Source organism: Populus trichocarpa, chromosome 5 (genome assembly GCF_000002775.5).
Source record: "Populus trichocarpa isolate Nisqually-1 chromosome 5, P.trichocarpa_v4.1, whole genome shotgun sequence".
Classification (NCBI taxonomy): Eukaryota; Viridiplantae; Streptophyta; class Magnoliopsida; order Malpighiales; family Salicaceae; genus Populus; species Populus trichocarpa.
This window is the reverse complement of record NC_037289.2, coordinates 4,363,475-4,382,108: the sequence shown is the minus strand read 5'-3', so window position 1 is coordinate 4,382,108 and position 18,634 is coordinate 4,363,475. Positions and strand designations below refer to the sequence as shown.

General features: G+C 32.9%; 2 protein-coding genes across 4 annotated transcripts; both read right to left on the bottom strand.

The window, feature by feature from the left end:
• Positions 1 to 1,807: 1,807 nt before the first annotated feature.
• On the bottom strand, positions 1,808 to 6,233 carry LOC7466863 (F-box protein At5g39450). Of its 3 annotated transcripts, none has more exons than XR_002981903.2 (3): positions 3,599 to 6,233; positions 2,440 to 2,505; positions 2,066 to 2,213 (listed from the first exon to the last, which is right to left on the bottom strand). XR_002981903.2 is itself a non-coding variant. In XM_006382816.3 (2 exons), the coding sequence occupies exons 1-2, from the start codon at positions 5,440 to 5,442 to the stop codon at positions 2,198 to 2,200; spliced, it is 1,860 nt and encodes a 619-aa protein (XP_006382878.3). In that variant the 5' UTR covers positions 5,443 to 6,232; the 3' UTR covers positions 1,808 to 2,197. The 3 variants fall into 3 exon arrangements, 1 of the variants encoding a protein (XP_006382878.3); XR_002981902.2 differs by having other exon boundaries at positions 2,074 to 2,213; positions 2,315 to 2,505; XM_006382816.3 differs by lacking the exon at positions 2,440 to 2,505 and having other exon boundaries at positions 1,808 to 2,213; positions 3,599 to 6,232.
• Positions 6,234 to 12,942: 6,709 nt separating this feature from the next.
• LOC7479157 (subtilisin-like protease SBT5.3) lies at positions 12,943 to 16,681 on the bottom strand. Its single transcript, XM_002306230.4, has 11 exons — positions 16,526 to 16,681; positions 16,280 to 16,389; positions 16,106 to 16,203; positions 15,824 to 15,988; positions 15,546 to 15,648; positions 14,864 to 15,386; positions 14,673 to 14,770; positions 14,339 to 14,581; positions 14,098 to 14,209; positions 13,764 to 13,977; positions 12,943 to 13,662 (listed from the first exon to the last, which is right to left on the bottom strand). Exons 1-11 carry the CDS (start codon positions 16,610 to 16,612, stop codon positions 13,115 to 13,117), a joined length of 2,301 nt encoding a protein of 766 aa, XP_002306266.3. The 5' UTR covers positions 16,613 to 16,681; the 3' UTR covers positions 12,943 to 13,114.
• Between the last annotated feature and the right edge of the window lie 1,953 nt (positions 16,682 to 18,634).

Sequence of the window (18,634 nt, the reverse complement as noted above, 5' to 3'; positions counted from 1 at the left end):
GCAAGTGAAAAAAAAATATTATGCAATGTTTGCCAATAAAAAAATAAAAACTCAAAATTGAAAGATAAAATTAGAATGAAAAAATAACAAACAAAGAAACAGATCTAAAAAATGACCCAGACACCGCGCACTAGCTTGAGTGGCCTAGTTAGCTCGAGCTTAAAAAAGTCCAAGTCCATATGCTTAGGCTAAGTTTTTTTTTCAAAGGGTAGATCACCTATCGCCAACTTTTTTAAAAATAAATAAATTAAGAGGCGACTTGTTGCATGCTGTGATAGACAACGTGTCACCTAATGGCCTAGTTTTAGACCAAAATTCAGGCCAATGCTTTTTTTTCTCAAAATACTCAATTTTTAACTCGTTTTGACTCAAAATACCTAGAAAACAAATATACCTATAAAACCCAAATAATGACCCAAAAACCCTAAAATCAACCCAAAATAAATAAATAAAACTTTTTAAACTCAGATTTACCTTTTCAAGCGATGGAAATGACAAAGAACATCTAGGTGAGACTCCCCTCACCAAGATTATCTTTTCAATAGTTTAAATTAGTGTCAATCAAGATTTTTTTTTTCTCTATCACCACAATCCCGTGACTCTCTATTCTCTCTCAGACCAAAAACTAAAAAGAGATGGGAAAAATGAAGTTATATATCCAAATTAAAATCTCGAAACCAAAGGGATCAAAAAGAAAGAAATTGAGAAGTACAAGGATCAAAATCAACTTTCAATGCAAACTTTGAAGGTGCCATTAAGTTTTGTCGTTTTTTCCATTTCAGTTCCCTATCTTTCAATTATGTCATTACTCAACAAATCAGAGTCAATTGACCTTCAATTTGACCATAAAAAAACTTAATTGAAAAGAAAAAAAAATTATGACTAAAGTGAAATGTAAATATATGAACGGAACAATATTTCCCCCACAACTCGGGGGTTGACTCGGGACAAGTTCATATCATAGATTGAGAGAAAGTCAATCTAGGTTGATTCTAAATTTTTTTTAAAAAGAAATTAAAATAATATTGTTTTGACAAATTCTTTTTCTAAAAAAAATCAAGTTAAAAATTAAGTTTTATCTCGAGCTATCCAAATCATAAATTAACTTGGATTTGACCAGATTAAACTGTTTCAATACCTTAACTAGTTTTTTTTCCATTCAAATCAATTTAGAACTCAGGGTTCAAGTTAGCCCACTAAACCGATTCAAATTTTATAATTAGGATGCGAGCATTCCAAGACCTTTTGGAATATGCAAATCGCTCAACCCCGTTACATGGTTTATATTTGAACATACTTTAACCATTTACTATATTAAACAATATTAAACGGTAAATTTGGATCAATTTTATTGACATAACGGGAAACAAAAGTAAAATTTCTGAATCAAATGAAAAATACCAGTTCATATTCCACAATAGTAAACCATGCAGTAGAATCAGCAACCTTACTCCAACATCCTAAAGTTTAACGTGTAATAAACCTTGCATGTTGAAAGCTGAGCCTGAGACTCGTTCTTTCAAGGATTACAATGGAAAGTCCAAGTTTACTGATCACAAGAGGTTTTTCCCCCTCTTTTTTTTATTTTACTGGGATTTGAATCCAAAAATTTTGTCCATATCAAATAGACTCTGGAACTGATGGCACTGGCCAAATCACAAGGATAACTGCAACTTGAACAACTAGTATCTGATATTCAAAACTATATTGCAAGACATTAATGCAAGAACAACACAATAATAGGGCCTTGGAATCAGAAAGCTTGGATGAGATGGAAACAAGCACAACGCACTCACAAACAAATAGATAAACCAGAAAATATAAGATATGGAGCATTTCCATTTTTAATTATACAATCCAAATGCATTTGCCAAGCCAGTTTATTCAATCTCTCATCCTTCTACCAATCATTAATTAACACACCAAATTATTTACTTGCAATATTAGAGGCTTATACCTTACATTTATTGTCATAAAAATAATATAATCCTACTCGATGCTTGTCTCAAGATAGGATTCATAAGAACCACCTTACGTTTAATTATACCTTCCGTTTATTGACTATCACTTTGACCATCAATGAGCAACAGCAAGGCACCAGCGAAAATGTGTTGAACCATCAACTCAGCAACCGAGGACACCTCAGCTTTTATGGATTTGTAATAACCCTTTGGTTTTTGGACTCTGCTTTCAATGCCTATAAGTTTCTTTGCCTGTCAACGAGAAACAAGGGAACACAGCTGAGAAGCTTTGACTAAATGAACTATTATTTAAAAGCACATCATTCTCCAACTTTACCAAGTAACATTTTTACCAAAACCAGCATTCTAGATTCTTTTCCCGTAACCAATGTTATGAAATCAACCCAGTGTGCAGGGAAAGTAAAGTACAAGAGTTTAACCACTTAAACTCAACACGAACTCATTTCTTATCCCTTGCCTTGAAGGTAAAGCCGGCTGAGAGTTTTCTACAATCATTTCTTATCCCTTGCCTTACACAGAAAGACTGATGCAGCATATGCAAAGAAACAAAAGAAACAGAATAATATCAAATATGTGCTTACTTCTGAACTTAAAGATGTACAGTCCAAGCTTGAGCATAAAAGAAAATGACAATGATCCAGATTCAAACTGAATGATGACTCACGCCAGTTACAACAGAGGAGTGATTGGGCACCATACTAAATTACGAAATAAATCAATGGTGGAAAGTGGAAACTGAGTATAGTATGTCAAAGACTGTATGTTTCATCTTGTCCGGTCTTCAAAAGCACAATGATACAACGGCAGTAACAAATAAACAAGAAAAGACGTAAAATCTCCTTTCACCCAGTAGGCTACCTACGTAGTCATGCATAATTGCACTACAGTTTTAAAATTCAGCTAAATTATAAAAAGAAATATCTTTTAAAACCCAAACTAAGGCCCCATAGAGAAGGCTTGGCTCAATTTTTTCCGGACTTACCCTAAGATAACTGGCCTCGTGATGATTTTGGAAATCCATAGAAAGTTGAATGATTACAATAGTGCTGAGCAATTAATAGTACTGAACGATTAATAGCGCTGAACAATTGGTCAAACCACCAGGAGAGCTTCATCAACGCATCATATCCATACAAGAATCATGGAAGTGAACACTGACGATAGGATGCAAGATAATGCTAGAAACCATGTCTCATTGAAAAAGTTAGAAACATACACAATGCTCTAATGTAAATCATAAAAGCTGATTTTGGTTAATCAGCCATCAAACAGTAAGTTTCTCATCAATCCAGAAATCAGAAGTTCAGAACATGGTTTCCATTACCATGTTACAACTCAAAGCTAATTCTTTTAGCCACCTCAGTTGTCCATGCCCTTTCACATTTTTTTGTGACTTTAACATAGTATCCTTCGGCTTTTTTACAGATAAACACAAGACTTAAGGAGAAGGAGAATTAAAAATAAAAGGGTGGATTGCTCATAAACAAATGGAACAGTAAAACATAATGACATGAAGGAACCAACCAGTTTAGATAATGTAAATCACCAAGAAAAAACAATTTGATATTTATTTACCAAAAAAAAATGAAAATAAGCATTGAATAGAGAAGGCCAACCTTGGTGAAGACAAACAAGCTGAGGCAGCTGAGAAGCCAGTAAAGACATTTGAATAGGACTTGGTCAAGTATGAAAAGTTGCTAATGGGAGGTAAAGCAGGCACCCGTTCACCTTTCTTCAAAAGCTCTTGTAAGTTCAGTCTCTGCATGGTCAAGACAGTTCTCGACTCCTTCCAAACAAAGACAAGGAGACCATTTTCAATTACAAAGAGGGAACCAGGCTTTGAGCCTGGATATCTGAAACCATACCCATTTGCTATACCCTCCCCTGCAAATGCATGCTTAATGATCAAAGGAAAGGAATTTTCATCAACATCCCAAGGAAATGGATCGTATAAAGGCTCATCAATATTAACTATGAACATTGCTGAGCCATTTGGATGCAGAACATAATGGGTGCCTTCTAATATCTTAGTAGCAATGAGATTTCTTTTTCCTTCAGACTCCTCATAAGAGACCAAAAGAAAGAACAGAGCCTTTCCAGGCTTGTCTTCAGTGGGCTTCCCGGGAGGCCAACCAAAAGTCCCTCCCCATAAACCAGCATATTCTTCATCAGCTCTTGGACCCCGCATGGGTAATTTGTATAGGGCAAACCGGCTGTCATGCATATTCGGCCATGCGCGATAAGAAGATAACCTCACCACAGTGGCATGTAATGCCAACCCTATTGTATCACCTGACCTTAAAAAATCATGCAGCGGTGCATGTTTTCTCTCACTCCTTGAACAACTGTGCTTGGAATGTGTGTGGCTACCATTTATGGAGGGGGGCTTCCCCAAAATCTGTCTGATGCTTGCTCTGAAATACCCACCAAGGGTTCTCTTAGTGTTGGACTGCATCTGATTATCATCCTCGTTCAGAGACCCACTCGACTGATCAAGAATCTTCCTAACCTCACTCAATTGCAGTTGCATAGGATCAAAAGGCACTTCAGGAGCTTCCTTCCAATTGAAGCCTTGACCAAGATTATACATTTTCAAAAGAACTGATCTCCGTTCAAACAAGAGTGCCAAATCTTTCTGAAAATTCTCTTCATCATTCCTCAACCGAGGAAATAGCAGACTATTTGCCAAATCGGATACCTTTTGACCAACTTGGGTTGTGACAACCTCAATCAACTTTCTTCTGTCGCTGAAAGCCAAGCGGCTAAAAGGCACCTGAGCCTCACATTGTATGATCATCCTCTGTGACCCTGGCAATTCACTATGTGACCTAGAAACATTTCTTGCTAGCTCCCTATCTGAGTTATAGGCAAAGCTCTTATTAGGGAATAATTTACTCTTCTGTTGCCTAAGGTCAACCTCAAGCAGCAGGACATTGCAATTCCTCTCAACAGACTTGACTGAACCAGGATAAACATAGTCATTCCCTTTCTCTCTTCCATGTAGGAAAAATGCTGTGGAACCATCAAGGTCACCTATTATTTCAAACACCGGTGCCCATAAAATAGGACCCTCCTCGATACCTAAAGGACCTAACTCCTGAGGTAAAATCCGGCATCCAACAACAGATACAAAACCTGGCATGACATAAACTACATTACCAAGCTCGGGATTTTGGTGAACCCAGATTCCAATTAACGGCTTAACACTAACAAGGAAGCGACATAATGCCCTATAAGATGACACGCCCTTCCGCCACTCCAGCAGATCCCGGTGAGGGACAATTCCTACCATGTCACATTGGGTGAGCCAGACTTTCTCAGATGCCACAAGAACATATAAGCTCCGGCAGCAAAGACTTAGAGTACAGATGTCCCTTGTCGATAGGAACCGACATATAATGGTAAATACATCATCAGGAAGATCGAGAAGCAAGCATGAATCACTTAATTCAGGCATCATACCGCTTCACCTGACTATTTATGGCTTTATCAAGCAATTCAAAATTGTATTATGACTATATTAACCTAAACAGCACAATCACTGAACACTAGATATTCTATAAACACAATTAGGACCAAACAAATCAACTACAAGCTGATTTAACAACAGAAGCTGAAAAGAACATTGCCTCACCCTTGAAATCCCAAAAGAACCCATCTTTCTCGAATCGATTCAATCAAAGTAAGCAGATGCAAACCTGGAAAGTGAGACTGGTCTGCCACGGACTCTCCAGCTCATGCCTGTAATAAACATGCATAGCTTCAAGAGGTACAAAAAGGCAAAACTGGGTTTGTCTCAGATTCTCCTGAAATGAACTACCCTTGCCTCAGATTCACCAGGACTAAAAAGGGCTCGTTTCATATCCTCCAAAGCTGAACAGATGAGCTGGGTTTGTTTCAAATTCTTCGTTTCTCACAAAAGATTGGTTGTTTAAAAGAAAAGGCAATGAAAAAACAGACAGCATGGAAATTGAATAGAGAAACTTCCTCGTATCGGCATTGCGTTGTGTGTCAACCTGTCGGGTCAAGTCATCTCCTTCTCCACCGAACAACCAAAGTCCACAAACCACTATTCCGCTTGGCTTGTCGGCTGTCCATCTTTGTCAAGAGAGAATGATTGATAACGAGAAATGGTGAGAGGAGAAATTGCCTTGAAGCTTTGGTTTCATTAAATATTGTCCTTAACTTTTTTATTAATTGTTTTCTTGCGTCCCTCACACCCTATCTTTTCTTGTTTGAGTACTAGACTGTTGATATACTGGCCAGCCAATATTGAAACAGAACTAAAAGTAGAAGCCAAGAAGACGTCCCTGACCAAAAATCACTTCACTATCTAGTCCTAAGATTGCTCCACGTGGAATATCTTAAGAGGCTTAGCTTCTTTTACGTGTTTAGTGGTCCTATACACCATGGTGCGTGAATGAGTCTTTGATTATGGCATTAATTGAATTTGACTTTGACTACTCTACTGACATGCTGAGCGTGTGATTATTACTGTTTTCAAAATATTTTTTATATTAAAATATATTAAAATAATATTTTTTATTTTTTAAAATTATTTTTAAGATCAGTGCATCAAAACGTTCTAAAATACACAAAAAAATTAATTTTTAATAAAATAAAAATTTTAAATTTTTTAAAAACATAGTCTGCATCGCGTTCTTAAACGGTATTGGACATACTAGTCAACACAGAATTTTCTACTTAGATATTCTTTTGCACTAGTATGACGTATTCAAAAAAATTAATTTGAAAAAATAGATAATTAAATAAACCTCCATAATCAACTGAATTATCTTTTAAAGTTATGTTTTTTATATAATTAGGATAAATCTTTTAAAAGGTATGGATTCAATATTGTCCTTTGAAATTTGAAGAAAAAGTAAATCTTAAATGCTGCTTTCATCCTTCAATTGAAGAGTTTGCTAAAAGTTGTTTTTTAACCATTTAAAGTTTCTTTTCCAAATTGGATTTTTAGATAGTGGCTGTAACGATTACCGATTCTATGATTTACATCCTAACACAGAAATTAAAAATAACAACAAATAATAAAAAATATAATAATTTTAACGAGCAAGAGAAACAGGAGATATGAACTTTAAATTCACAAGTTTTATTTCTTCTCTAATAATAATCATTTAAAAAGTTTATAAAACCTTTAACAAGCTTGAAATCAAACCTCAACTAGAAAACAAAATAAAAATAAAAAATTATAAAAAAAATAGGCAAAAAATATAAAAATGATAAGGAAAATTATCAAAATTATCAAAATCAGGATTCCAGGATGAGATTATAAAAATCTAAAAAACTAACGATTAGAGTAGCGATTTTATAACAATTCTAAATAATATAATCTCTGAAAACTTCTATAAAAATTTAAACTAAGCATCCAGGCAATCATACCTTGAAAGCACCCAAGGTTAAATAAAATATGCTTAATCTCAAACATATTTACCTATTATTTATATTGTTGGTATTCAACTTTAAATATTTTCACATCTTTTTATTATAATTAGACCAATAAAACAACTTTAGACATGTTTCTGTCTAGTGGATGACCATGTGACAACATCATTTCTTCTCACACACAGCACTGGTAACCACTAAAATTTTTAACCTCAAATTATTGTTATTAATTAAATTAAAGGTCACTGTTTTTTTTTTCTATCCTTATTTTCATACAAGTTTACTGGATTTATGAATGTATTTTTATTTACATGGATGAGCATGAGCCATCATCTTTGACTTAACAGCGTATTTGATAGTGTGGTTGCGGTTGTTTTTCAAAGTGTTTTTTACTCGGAAATGCATCAAAATAATATTTTTTTTATTTTTAAAAAATCATTTTTATAGCACATCAAAATTATCTGAAAACACCAATAAAATATTAATTTAAAGCAAAAAAAAAAAAAACTTTTAAATTTTTTTAAAAACACTTTTGAAACACGAATGTCATATAACAAGACTAGTAATTTTGTTACTGTTCGTTAATCATTTAATTTGATCAATTTATTCTTAAGATTATGAAATTTCAAACCCGTTCAATTTTGATAATCTATTCCTTTATTGGGGTGATAATACTCTTGGATCAATTAGATTAATTTTTCAGGGAATTAGTAAGGCAGGCCAATTATTTTTGAATTCCTGTATTCGTAAAAAAAAGAAAAATTCACGTGTTTCCGCCGGATTAATTAAATTCCAGGATTATAATTTGGAAGGTAAATTAGCTTATTGCTCACGCGCAAACCTCAAGAATGCGACTGTGTATTTTTGTGGATATTTAGATTTTTATCATATATAAGAGCTCAAAGGTGAGGAATTATATTGTTCTATTTTGTGTTTTAATAAATAAAATAAAATAAATCTTTTATATATTTTTAAATTGTTTTGATGTTATGATATTAAAAATAAATTTAAAATAATAATAAAATATTATTTTAATATATTTTTTAAAAAAATATTTTAAAAATAACTATCATTACAACGTCAAAAATAAATATCATCAAACGTGTTATGAAAGGCAGAGTTTGGATTGGAAGTATTTTAGATGAGCGTATGGTTTTTGTGATTGACTTGGAGTCAATGTATATTATCATTTTTTTTTGGCCAATTTGACTTGACTTGTGGTTTTTATAATTTTTATTAAAATAATATTTTTAAAATTAATATATCAAAACGATCAAGAACATACAAAAAAAAAATTAATTTTTAACAGAAACCGGTGCAGTTATGTAATGGTATACTCCTACAAATTAATGTACTTTTCACCTTTTCAATTAAATTATGGTTCGACGACACTAAAGATTGTGGTATTGATTTTTGATAAAGATATTCTGGTGATTTTAATCTGGATAATTGGATTCCCACGATTTAATTCTTCAGAGTCTTTGGCTATAATCAACTCAATTTTCATTAATTTTAACTTATCAAATTTCTACAAGTTTTAATTTTTTTTAAAGAGAAAAATTAATTAGTTTTTTTTTTAAATAATTTTTTATTTATATAAATCTGTAAATTTTTTTTAATCCAGACTAGAGATTTATTCATTTTATTTTATTTAAAAAATTGAAAACACAAATATAGAATTGATTGATACAAGACCTTATTAGAAAAATACTATAGTGAGTGATCATTTGGATTTTACGAAGATGGTCGGATAATATTCATTCATGGAAAAAATCATGGTTTAGTCCAAAAATGACGTCACATGATTCTCAATCTAGTCCACAGATTGCTCCACGTGGAATATTGAAAGAGGCTTTGCTTCTCTTACGTGTTAGTGGTCCCATACGCCATGGTGCATTGATTACGAGTTTACGACATTAATTGAATTTGACTAGTCAACGTATTAATTAAAATAAAATTTTCCACTCGGATATTTTTTTTGCATTAGCATGATGTATTCACGTTTTTTTTTTAATTTGAAAAATTAAGTAATTAAAAAATTAAGTATTTTTTTGTCCCAATTCTTTGAATCTCCTTTTAACTAATTTTATGTTTTCTTATTCAAATACTCTCTACACGTGTTCTAATCAGACACATTGACAAAGTAAAGATCGGAAAGGTTAACTCTATGGCTCTATGTAGGTATTTGCAGCATATTTATTAAATTCGATCCGGCTAGCCTGATGGCTTAACATAAGATAAGTTGACCCGCCTCCCTGCCTCCCTGATTGAGTTAGATATCCAATAAAAATTAACCAAAAATTAACTCGGTTAAAACTTAATTTTATTTTTAAAATAAAATAAAATAGAGTTTTTTTAATTATAATAAATTAAAATAATATCATTTTAATTAATTTAAATCAACCTGGCTCATGCGATCCGCAACTTAATTCTTATTATCCGTTTGAAATTGACCCGCGTTTCTAAAAAATTAATTTTCTTATATGTTTTAGATAGTTTTGATGCGCTGATTTCAAATATGATTTAAAAAAAATAAAAAAATATCATTTTGATGCATTTCGGTATGAAAAGCACTTTAAAAAGCAACCACAACCACGCTTCCAAACAGACCCTTAAGCTCGGTCATAAAGCAAGTCAGGTTTCATTATTACAATGTACAGTAAGTAATTCATAAGTCATTCTCCTTGTAAAATGAAGAAATTCAACAGAGGGAAGGGTGCCATTAAATTCATATAATTTTGTTATTCTTGTCGAAGAAGTTGTGAAAAAAACTTAACGTATAAAGTTAGCTTTTCAAGCACGTAATCCCGGGTTAAACCGTATAGGTTTAGGGAACGTTTGGGAACGCGGCTATGGCTGCGTTCCCAAAAAATTTAAATTTTTTTTTTACTAAAATTAAATATGATTTGTATGTTTTGGATCGTTTTGATATGCTGATGTTAAAAATAATTTTAAAAAAATAAAAAAACATCATTGATATATATTTTGGTACGAAAAGTTATTTGAAAAGCACTCGTAACCACACTGCGAAACACGCTATTAATATAAGCGTTGTGTCTAGGGTTACTAGCTATTGAGCTTGACTGGTGACTTGAAGTTTTCCTGAAAAACAAGTTTATTATGGAACAATTGATTTTCTGATGCTACATCAATAGGTATGTGAGAGAAAATAAAAATTGTTGATTATGAGAATTTATTGCCAATCTCGTTTATTTAGTGATATAAAATATATATAAATCTTCATCACGTTAGTTTATTTCATAAGTTATATGAAAATCAATTAATAAAAATATTAATGCCTGCTATTAAATGCATCTAGCATGTTATTAGTCAAGTGTTTTATGAATATTAGTGACATGTTAACTATAAATAATTATTAATTAATAAAAAACATTTGATTAATATAAAATATGATATATATTTACATTAATGATTATTAGTTAAAAATTGTTGGAGATATTATCAAATCTATTGAAGATAATATTGATACTGAAGATAAACATGATCAGGAATTACTATCATGATTAGGGATCAGTGATACTGAAGATAATCGTGATCTCTGATCATATCCGCACAAGAAATTATTACTGATACTGAAGATAATTATGATCAGTGATTATTGATACTGAAGATAATATAATATCTACTTAAGACAATACTAATACTAAAAATAATAATGATCAGGGATTACTATTATAATCAGGGATCTCTGATACTGAAAAGATTATGATTAGGGATCACTGATGCTGAAGATAAATCTTCAACAAAAATAATAATATTAATCTTGTATAAAAATATGCATTTTCAGAAAAAAAAAATATTAGAGAATATTTTAGTAGATTATAAAAAGTTTCTATGTAAATGGTGTGCATCACTTTGTTTTAAGTATACCAAAAAAAGTATTCGTAACTGAAAAGAATACATTAAATCGACACCCAAATAATTTTTCAAGTTAAAACAGGAGGAACGGGGTGCTCTCTGTTTTCTTTTAATGTGCACACACTTCCTATATGATTTTTTTTTTTTAAATAACTCGTTCATTCATTATTATTTTGAATATGTGAAATAATACATTCAAAATTGGAATAAATCTATTCATATTTTGATATATATGTAATACTTTTATCTTTCTCAAATAAAATCATTTAACTAGTTATTGGAAACAAAAAAAATATTTTTCTTGAAGTTTATTTGCCATTATCATATTGAATGAGAAAAAAATAGTCTTTTTATATTTTATATATACAATGCAATAACTTAAATGCCCTTAAAATAAAAAAAAATTAAAATTAGGATTCAGGGGCTTTTTGGTCTTTTACTGCTTTGGTTGCATACTATAATGACTAAATTATCCTTAAAAATAAAAAAAATTAATATTGATGTCTGGATGCATTTTTATCTTTTTATCATGGTTTTTTTAGTTATAATTAATTTACTATGTTTTTTTAACAAAAAAAAAAACAAGCGAGATGCACATCATTAGTCTAGGTAACACAACATGTTTTGTTCGTTGGTTGAAAAGTCAACATCCAAGTTTTGGGATCCAAAAATCAAATTTTTAACTTGTTTTCACTTGTAAATATTTTTTAAAAAAATCATCAAAGAAACTTTATTACACCCTTCAATTAGCCTAAAAATCCAAAATTAAACTTAATAAAAAAAACCTTCTCTATTCCTGATCTTCCTTTTTTTGGTAAGAAGAAGAATACAAACAACCTCCTTGCAAGTCCTCTTTACAAGAAAAAATTATTTATCGTAAGATCGATATTTTTTTTTCTTTTTCTATTTTTAATGACATTCTCTCTCTTTTCTCAATGCTTAGTGATTAAAATGTAAACAAAATAAAAATTTTAGGACCTAAACATAAAACACTAGAACTATAAAGACCAAATAATGTAAAAACTAAAAAATCATGGATTAAGATGAATTTTACCGTGTCTTTTTAACATTGGGGTTTTTTTTGTCCCAATTCTTTGAATCTCTTTTTAACTATAGCTTAAAATCCCATATTACAAAAATACAGGAAAGTTTGGAAAGTGGTTTTTCAGAAAATGAATTTCAAGAAACAAACATGGCTTTAATGATAGGCTATTCCTCATAACTTCACATATGCGAGAGCATGTAAAGTGACAAAAATCTTGACACATAAAATCATGATAATATTACTTGGGAGGATGAGATTGAAAAGAAATAAAGTTTGATAAACAAAAACGAAACAAAATTGCAGCAGAAATAAACAGTACAATGAACAATGATTGACGTTGTTCATTTTTCCTAGTTCTTTTGTATATAAATATATATTAATCAGGGGGATGAATACTAAAAAATTAACAGATAAAATATTGAATATTTAATTTTTTATCCTATAAAAAATATAAATATATATGATATTCATTATCATCCCTGAGGCGCAAGGAAATTACAAAGCTATTGTGATAATGGTGAAGAAATATGCAATATGGTTGGTTTTTTTCACCAATTAACTCTTCTCTTCTCTTCTCTGATCAAGACTAATTTTATGTTTTCTTATTCAATAAAAAAATAAAAATAAAAATAAAAAAACAAATCATCTATACATATACCATACAACAGCCCACAAGAATTTAAAACTCATCCTCGAATTAAGGTTTAATTTCCCACGTCTCCTGTTCTGTCAATTTTCATGGGTTTGAGCAGAAGGCTTTAAAGGGTTACTACTAGCCCATGCATTAAACAGGTTAGGTTGTTTATGAGGCTGCCTTCTTTATCACAATAGGACTCCTTACATGGTGTTTTCCATCGGACCAGGTAATCCCTCCGAACACATAGTCATCATTCTTAAACCCTTTCTTAGCCTCTACAGTCATCTCAAACATTTTCTCTTCATGTTTCTTATCGAACCTCAAACTTCTTGGCTCGACCTTCACAGATATTCCTCTAGGTGCTTTGATATGAACTCTATACGAGCTCGGAGTCCCCACGTTCTTCAAAGTTCGAGACAACGTGATCTTGCCTGAGAGATTCGGGACAGTAATGGATGGATAGTTGAAATCAACCACGCTACTGTTGTTCTGCGACTGGCATATGTATGGCTCACCAAGAAAAAGGGACAACTGGGTTGAATTATAGCCAATGGAACATAGAAAATCCACATAATCTCTAGTTGTTAAGTCATAGACCAAGCCTGGTTCCATTGCTCGGCTAGGCCAGATATGCCCTGCACCATAATTCAAGGGGTTTGCCTCGATAAGAGAAGCATTGGCAATAGGCTCTCTGGCATTGCTGATCGTTGTTGCTGAAATGCCATAAGCAACCACTCAAGTTGTCAGTGCATCATACAAAAATAACCTCAAGATACAAATACGAAGCTTCTATGAGCAGAAAAAAAGTACTAACCGGTTGTCATGATTGCAGATTTTATAGCAGCAGGACTCCAATCAGGGTGAATAGCTTTGAGAAGACCAGCAATTCCAGAAACATGGGGGCATGAAATTGAAGTCCCTGACATAATATTGAATAGTACTTGGCGCTGGTCTCCTGCTATATGAAATGGCCCTGAAGCCTCTGTGTAAGCAGCAAGAATATTCACCCCAGGTGCAGTGATGTCGGGCTGAAGTAACATGAAAATTAGCAGTCACAAAACAATATAGTGCATTCATTTCAAAATCCTTAAATGAAGATGTCAGAAGCATATCGTTTGCACTTCCGGCTCAGTGTCACGTTAAAGCACCTTGAGGATCTCTGGAGTGATCGGATTAGGCCCAGGAGATGAAAAATTGGCCATGGTAGGTGCAGCCACTGTTCCCACTTCTGTGGCACCACTTATATAAGCTACCGGTGTCCTGAATGAAAAGAGAAGTACTTAGTGACTCACAGGATCGCAGACGACAAGTAGTACAGGACATCGTCGACTTAATTTAATCAAATATCGACGAATTCTAATTTTCTGAATCAAATAAGAGAGACCTTACTTTGTACTATAGATATAAGATAAAATGGAAAGCCCATCGACTGCAGAGACAACTGAAGTAGGAACGAAGTGCGCAATAGGATCAACTACACTAAACATAAATTGGTCAGCAAGTATCATCCCCACGCCACCAGATTGAGCAACGACCAAACTCTTTTCTCCATCAAAGACCTCGTCACGAGTACAATATACAATCTTTCCTTTTACTTTTACTGGGTCAAGGGATCCGACGAGACAATGTTTTCTGCCAAACATAAGAAAGATGAATCTAAGAGATCAAGAAAATTAGAACGAACACGTGAAGTTTTGTTAGAGAACAAAGTCAGTTTGGTTACGCTAAATGACTGGAGACGTTGGCAGCTTTAACATCCACCGAATTGATCAAGGGGTAGAACTTCCCAGCTGGTTGAGTATTGGTATTAATACTGAGGCCCTGATTATTTAGAAATGAAGCAGATTCTTAGACCTCATGTCAGCGAGGACAATTTGTAAGGACATGCCAAAAATATGGGCTAATTGGCCGAACCTTGTATCGTTTGTGATTGCCAAGGATGGCATTAGATGGAAATTCCCTGCTGATGGTGCTAGCACCAACTGTAAGAATCCATGGAGCTACATTTACAACTGCACCAGGAGCAGGTCCTTCATTTCCTGCTGCGGCAACCACGAGAATCCCATTCTCGACGGCATGAAATGCTCCTATTGCAGTTCTATCTTTGAAGTATTCGTTTGGAACAAATCCAAGTGAAACAGAGAGGATATCTACACCATCATGTATAGCAGCCTCATAGCCAGCCAATACATCAGCATCCAGACAGTCTGGCCAGCAAACCTTGTATGAAGCAACTCTCGAGTTGGGAGAACCACCTTTCGCTGTTCCATAAGCTGAGCCAAGCAAGTTTGCCCCAGAAACAAAACGACCTCCTGCAGTGGAGAGAGTGTGGGTTCCGTGACCATTGTAATCTCGCGCGGTGTGGTATGAAGAATTAAGTGGGTGGCCAACTTCAGCTTCGTAGCCTTTGCTAAAGTATCTTGCTCCGATCAATTTCCTGGTAACAACAACATAATTGGATGTTACAAATCTAACTATTTATAGGATAGCCTAAGCATATACTCTAGGCTGCAGAAGGGAAAGATTTGCACAGGATTCTGAGAGACTAGTTCAGATAATAAAAGGAGCTCTAGTCATTAGAAAGAAATCAAATTACCTGTTGCATTTAACCCCATCGTTTGTATCACAGTACCCTTTCCATTTAGAAGGAACAGGTCCCATCCCTTCATCATTGAAGCTTTCCGATTCAGGCCAAACACCTACGTGCCATCATAGATTTCAAGAAAATGTTAAAGAAGAGCTATCCATGGAAGTTCTCTCCCATATGCAAGGTAATTGTACCTTGTCCAAAAATAATTGAAGGCAGCAACATTATTTTATGAGAATGATGAAGGATAGTTGAAACATTCTATACACACAAGTAAAATCAATTACCAAAATCAAGAGTTCCAATAATTACGCCTTCACCAAATTTGGCCTTTAGCCACATAGAATCAGCTGAAATCTCTCCATCTCTTTCCAGTCCAAGAAAGTCCCATGAATTTGTCGTGTGTAGTTTGCTTATTTGGTTCCGAAAAACAGATAAAACTTTTGGATGCTCTGTACACATTAACAAGACTATTAATCTAATAATATCATTATTATCAAGAACTTCATGTCGAAAAACGAGAAAGGAAGCATATTAATTATAAGATATCGTAATTTTATGATATGTACTTGAAATTTCAGCTGCTTCTTCATCTTCAAGTATTGCTGCAAAACCATTGAAATAACGAGTGTAGGAGTAGAATATGGCTTCTTTCGCCTTCTCCTTACTGTTATTGCGACATAAATCATTATTAGAATCATGTCTATATAGCACATAGTACAAGTCATGTAATATTGCATCACCTCTGCATGCAAGAACCCAGAAGTTCATGATGGGAATCGGTTACCCTGTCCAGATCCAAGGAAGAAGGTTCAGAAACATGGGAATGTCTCCCCAAGTAAACCACATAAGACTGCATACAGACACAAGTATTTATCAGCTTAAGAGCAATAAAAAAAGATATATTGTTGATGATCATGTAACAAGAAGTACCAAAAGATCGATATTAAAACATCAACATTGTATAATATTAATGCATGCTAGCTTGCCTTTTTTGCAGCTAGAATTGGACTCTGCAAGGTAGCGAAGAGAGTGAGAAACAGAAACACATAGTAAGAAGCTGCTGCAGTGCCCATATTTTTTATATACTTGCTCAATAACGTCTGTTAAGCGAGGTAAATCTCTATGAGAATAACACAAACCATTTATATAGGATTACCTTCCTCCAATCTCCACCAAAAACCAAAAAAAAATCTATACGCAACAAGTTTTTTCGCAGAACATGAAAGACTTTTCAAAAGACTTGAATTTGGACACAAGTACTTTTCCAAGTTCGACGAAGGGTCTTCGATTTTTTTCAAGAGTATAATTCTCACCGGTGATGGTGTATATTGTATTATTTAACACCATCCTCTGCAAATAAAGATAAGATCATGGATGTTAATCTTGAGAGGCTTCAAAACTGTTCAAAAATCATCAGTTTAAGTACGACAAACTTTAAAATCATTGAAGATTTATATGGTTGTTAACTTCAGGGTATCGAGAAATTAATCAAAGTGCACGTAAACTGGCCCAGACATCTACAGTTAACAAGATCATACATGTTAACATCGATTCGCATATTCCTAGCTTTTCTGAAGATTTAACTGGATTTTTTTTTTAATTTTAGCCAATAAATTTTATATAAATAGAATTAATGTTCACAGATGCGGTATCCAAATATTATATGCCTTCTGCAACCTCCCACACCCACGTTGGAGTTGAAAATCAAGCATTAAAATACTTTTAGCAGTAAAACTAATCGAATTAATATAGATACAGATATATTATCGGAGTAAACAATATGCAGCCCTGGTATTATAGCTAGCATAGTCTAAAGATTCTCAAGTGGAATTATGGATGGATAAACACGAGCTCCTCTGTTCAATGCAAGAGATTAGTCAAGTAATGAGATTAAAATCTAGTTGTTTGCACCATTTTTCCCATAAATACAAGTAACTTCTGTTGAATTTAAAGGCATAATGTGGACGAGGTCACGAGTTCATTTTTGATTTTTCATTTAGTATTATTTGACAAAATAATCAAGTCTAAGACACCGTTTGTTCACCGTGTTCTACAAAAATTAATTTTCTTTTTTGCTAAAATTTATTATTTTTTGTATGTTTTGGATTAGTCAAGTAATGAGATTAAAATTTAGTCGTTTGCACGATTTTTCCCATGAATACAAGTAACTTCTGTTGAATTTGAAGGCATAACGTGGACGAAGTCAAGAGTTCATTTCTGATTTTTCATTTAGTATTATTTGACAAAATAATCAAGTCTAAAACATCGTTTGTTCACCGTGTTCTACAAAAATTAAATTTTTTTTTTGCTAAAAATTATTTTTTTTTTACATGTTTTGGATTAGTCAAGTAATGAGATTAAAATCTAGTTGTTTACATGATTTTTCCCATGAATACATTAAACAAGTAACTTCTGTTGAATTTGAAGACATAATATGGACGAGGTCAAGAGTTCATTTCTGATTTTCCATTTAGTATTATTTGACAAAATAATCAAGTCTAAGACACCGTTTGTTCACAGTGTTCTACAAAAATTAAAATTTTTTTTGCTAAATTTTTTTATTTTTTTGTATGTTTTGGATTAGTCAAGTAATGAGATTAAAATCTAGTCGTTTGCACGATTTTTCCCATGAATACAAGTAACTTCTGTTGAATTTGAAGGCATAATGTGGACGAGGTCAAGAGTTCATTTCTGATTTTTCATTTAGTATTATTTGACAAAATAATCAAGTCTAAGACACCGTTTGTTCACCGTGTTCTACAAAAATTAATTTTTTTTTTGCTAAAAATTATTATTTTTTTTGCATGTTTTGGATTAGTCAAGTAATGAGATTAAAATCTAGTTGTTTACATGATTTTTCCCATGAATACATTAAACAAGTAACTTCTGTTGAATTTGAAGACATAATATGGACGAGGTCAAGAGTTCATTTCTGATTTTCCATTTAGTATTATTTGACAAAATAATCAAGTTTAAGACACCGTTTGTTCACCGTGTTCTACAAAAATTAAAATTTTTTTTGCTAAATTTTTTTATTTTTTTGTATGTTTTGGATTAGTCAAGTAATGAGATTAAAATCTAGTCGTTTGCACGAT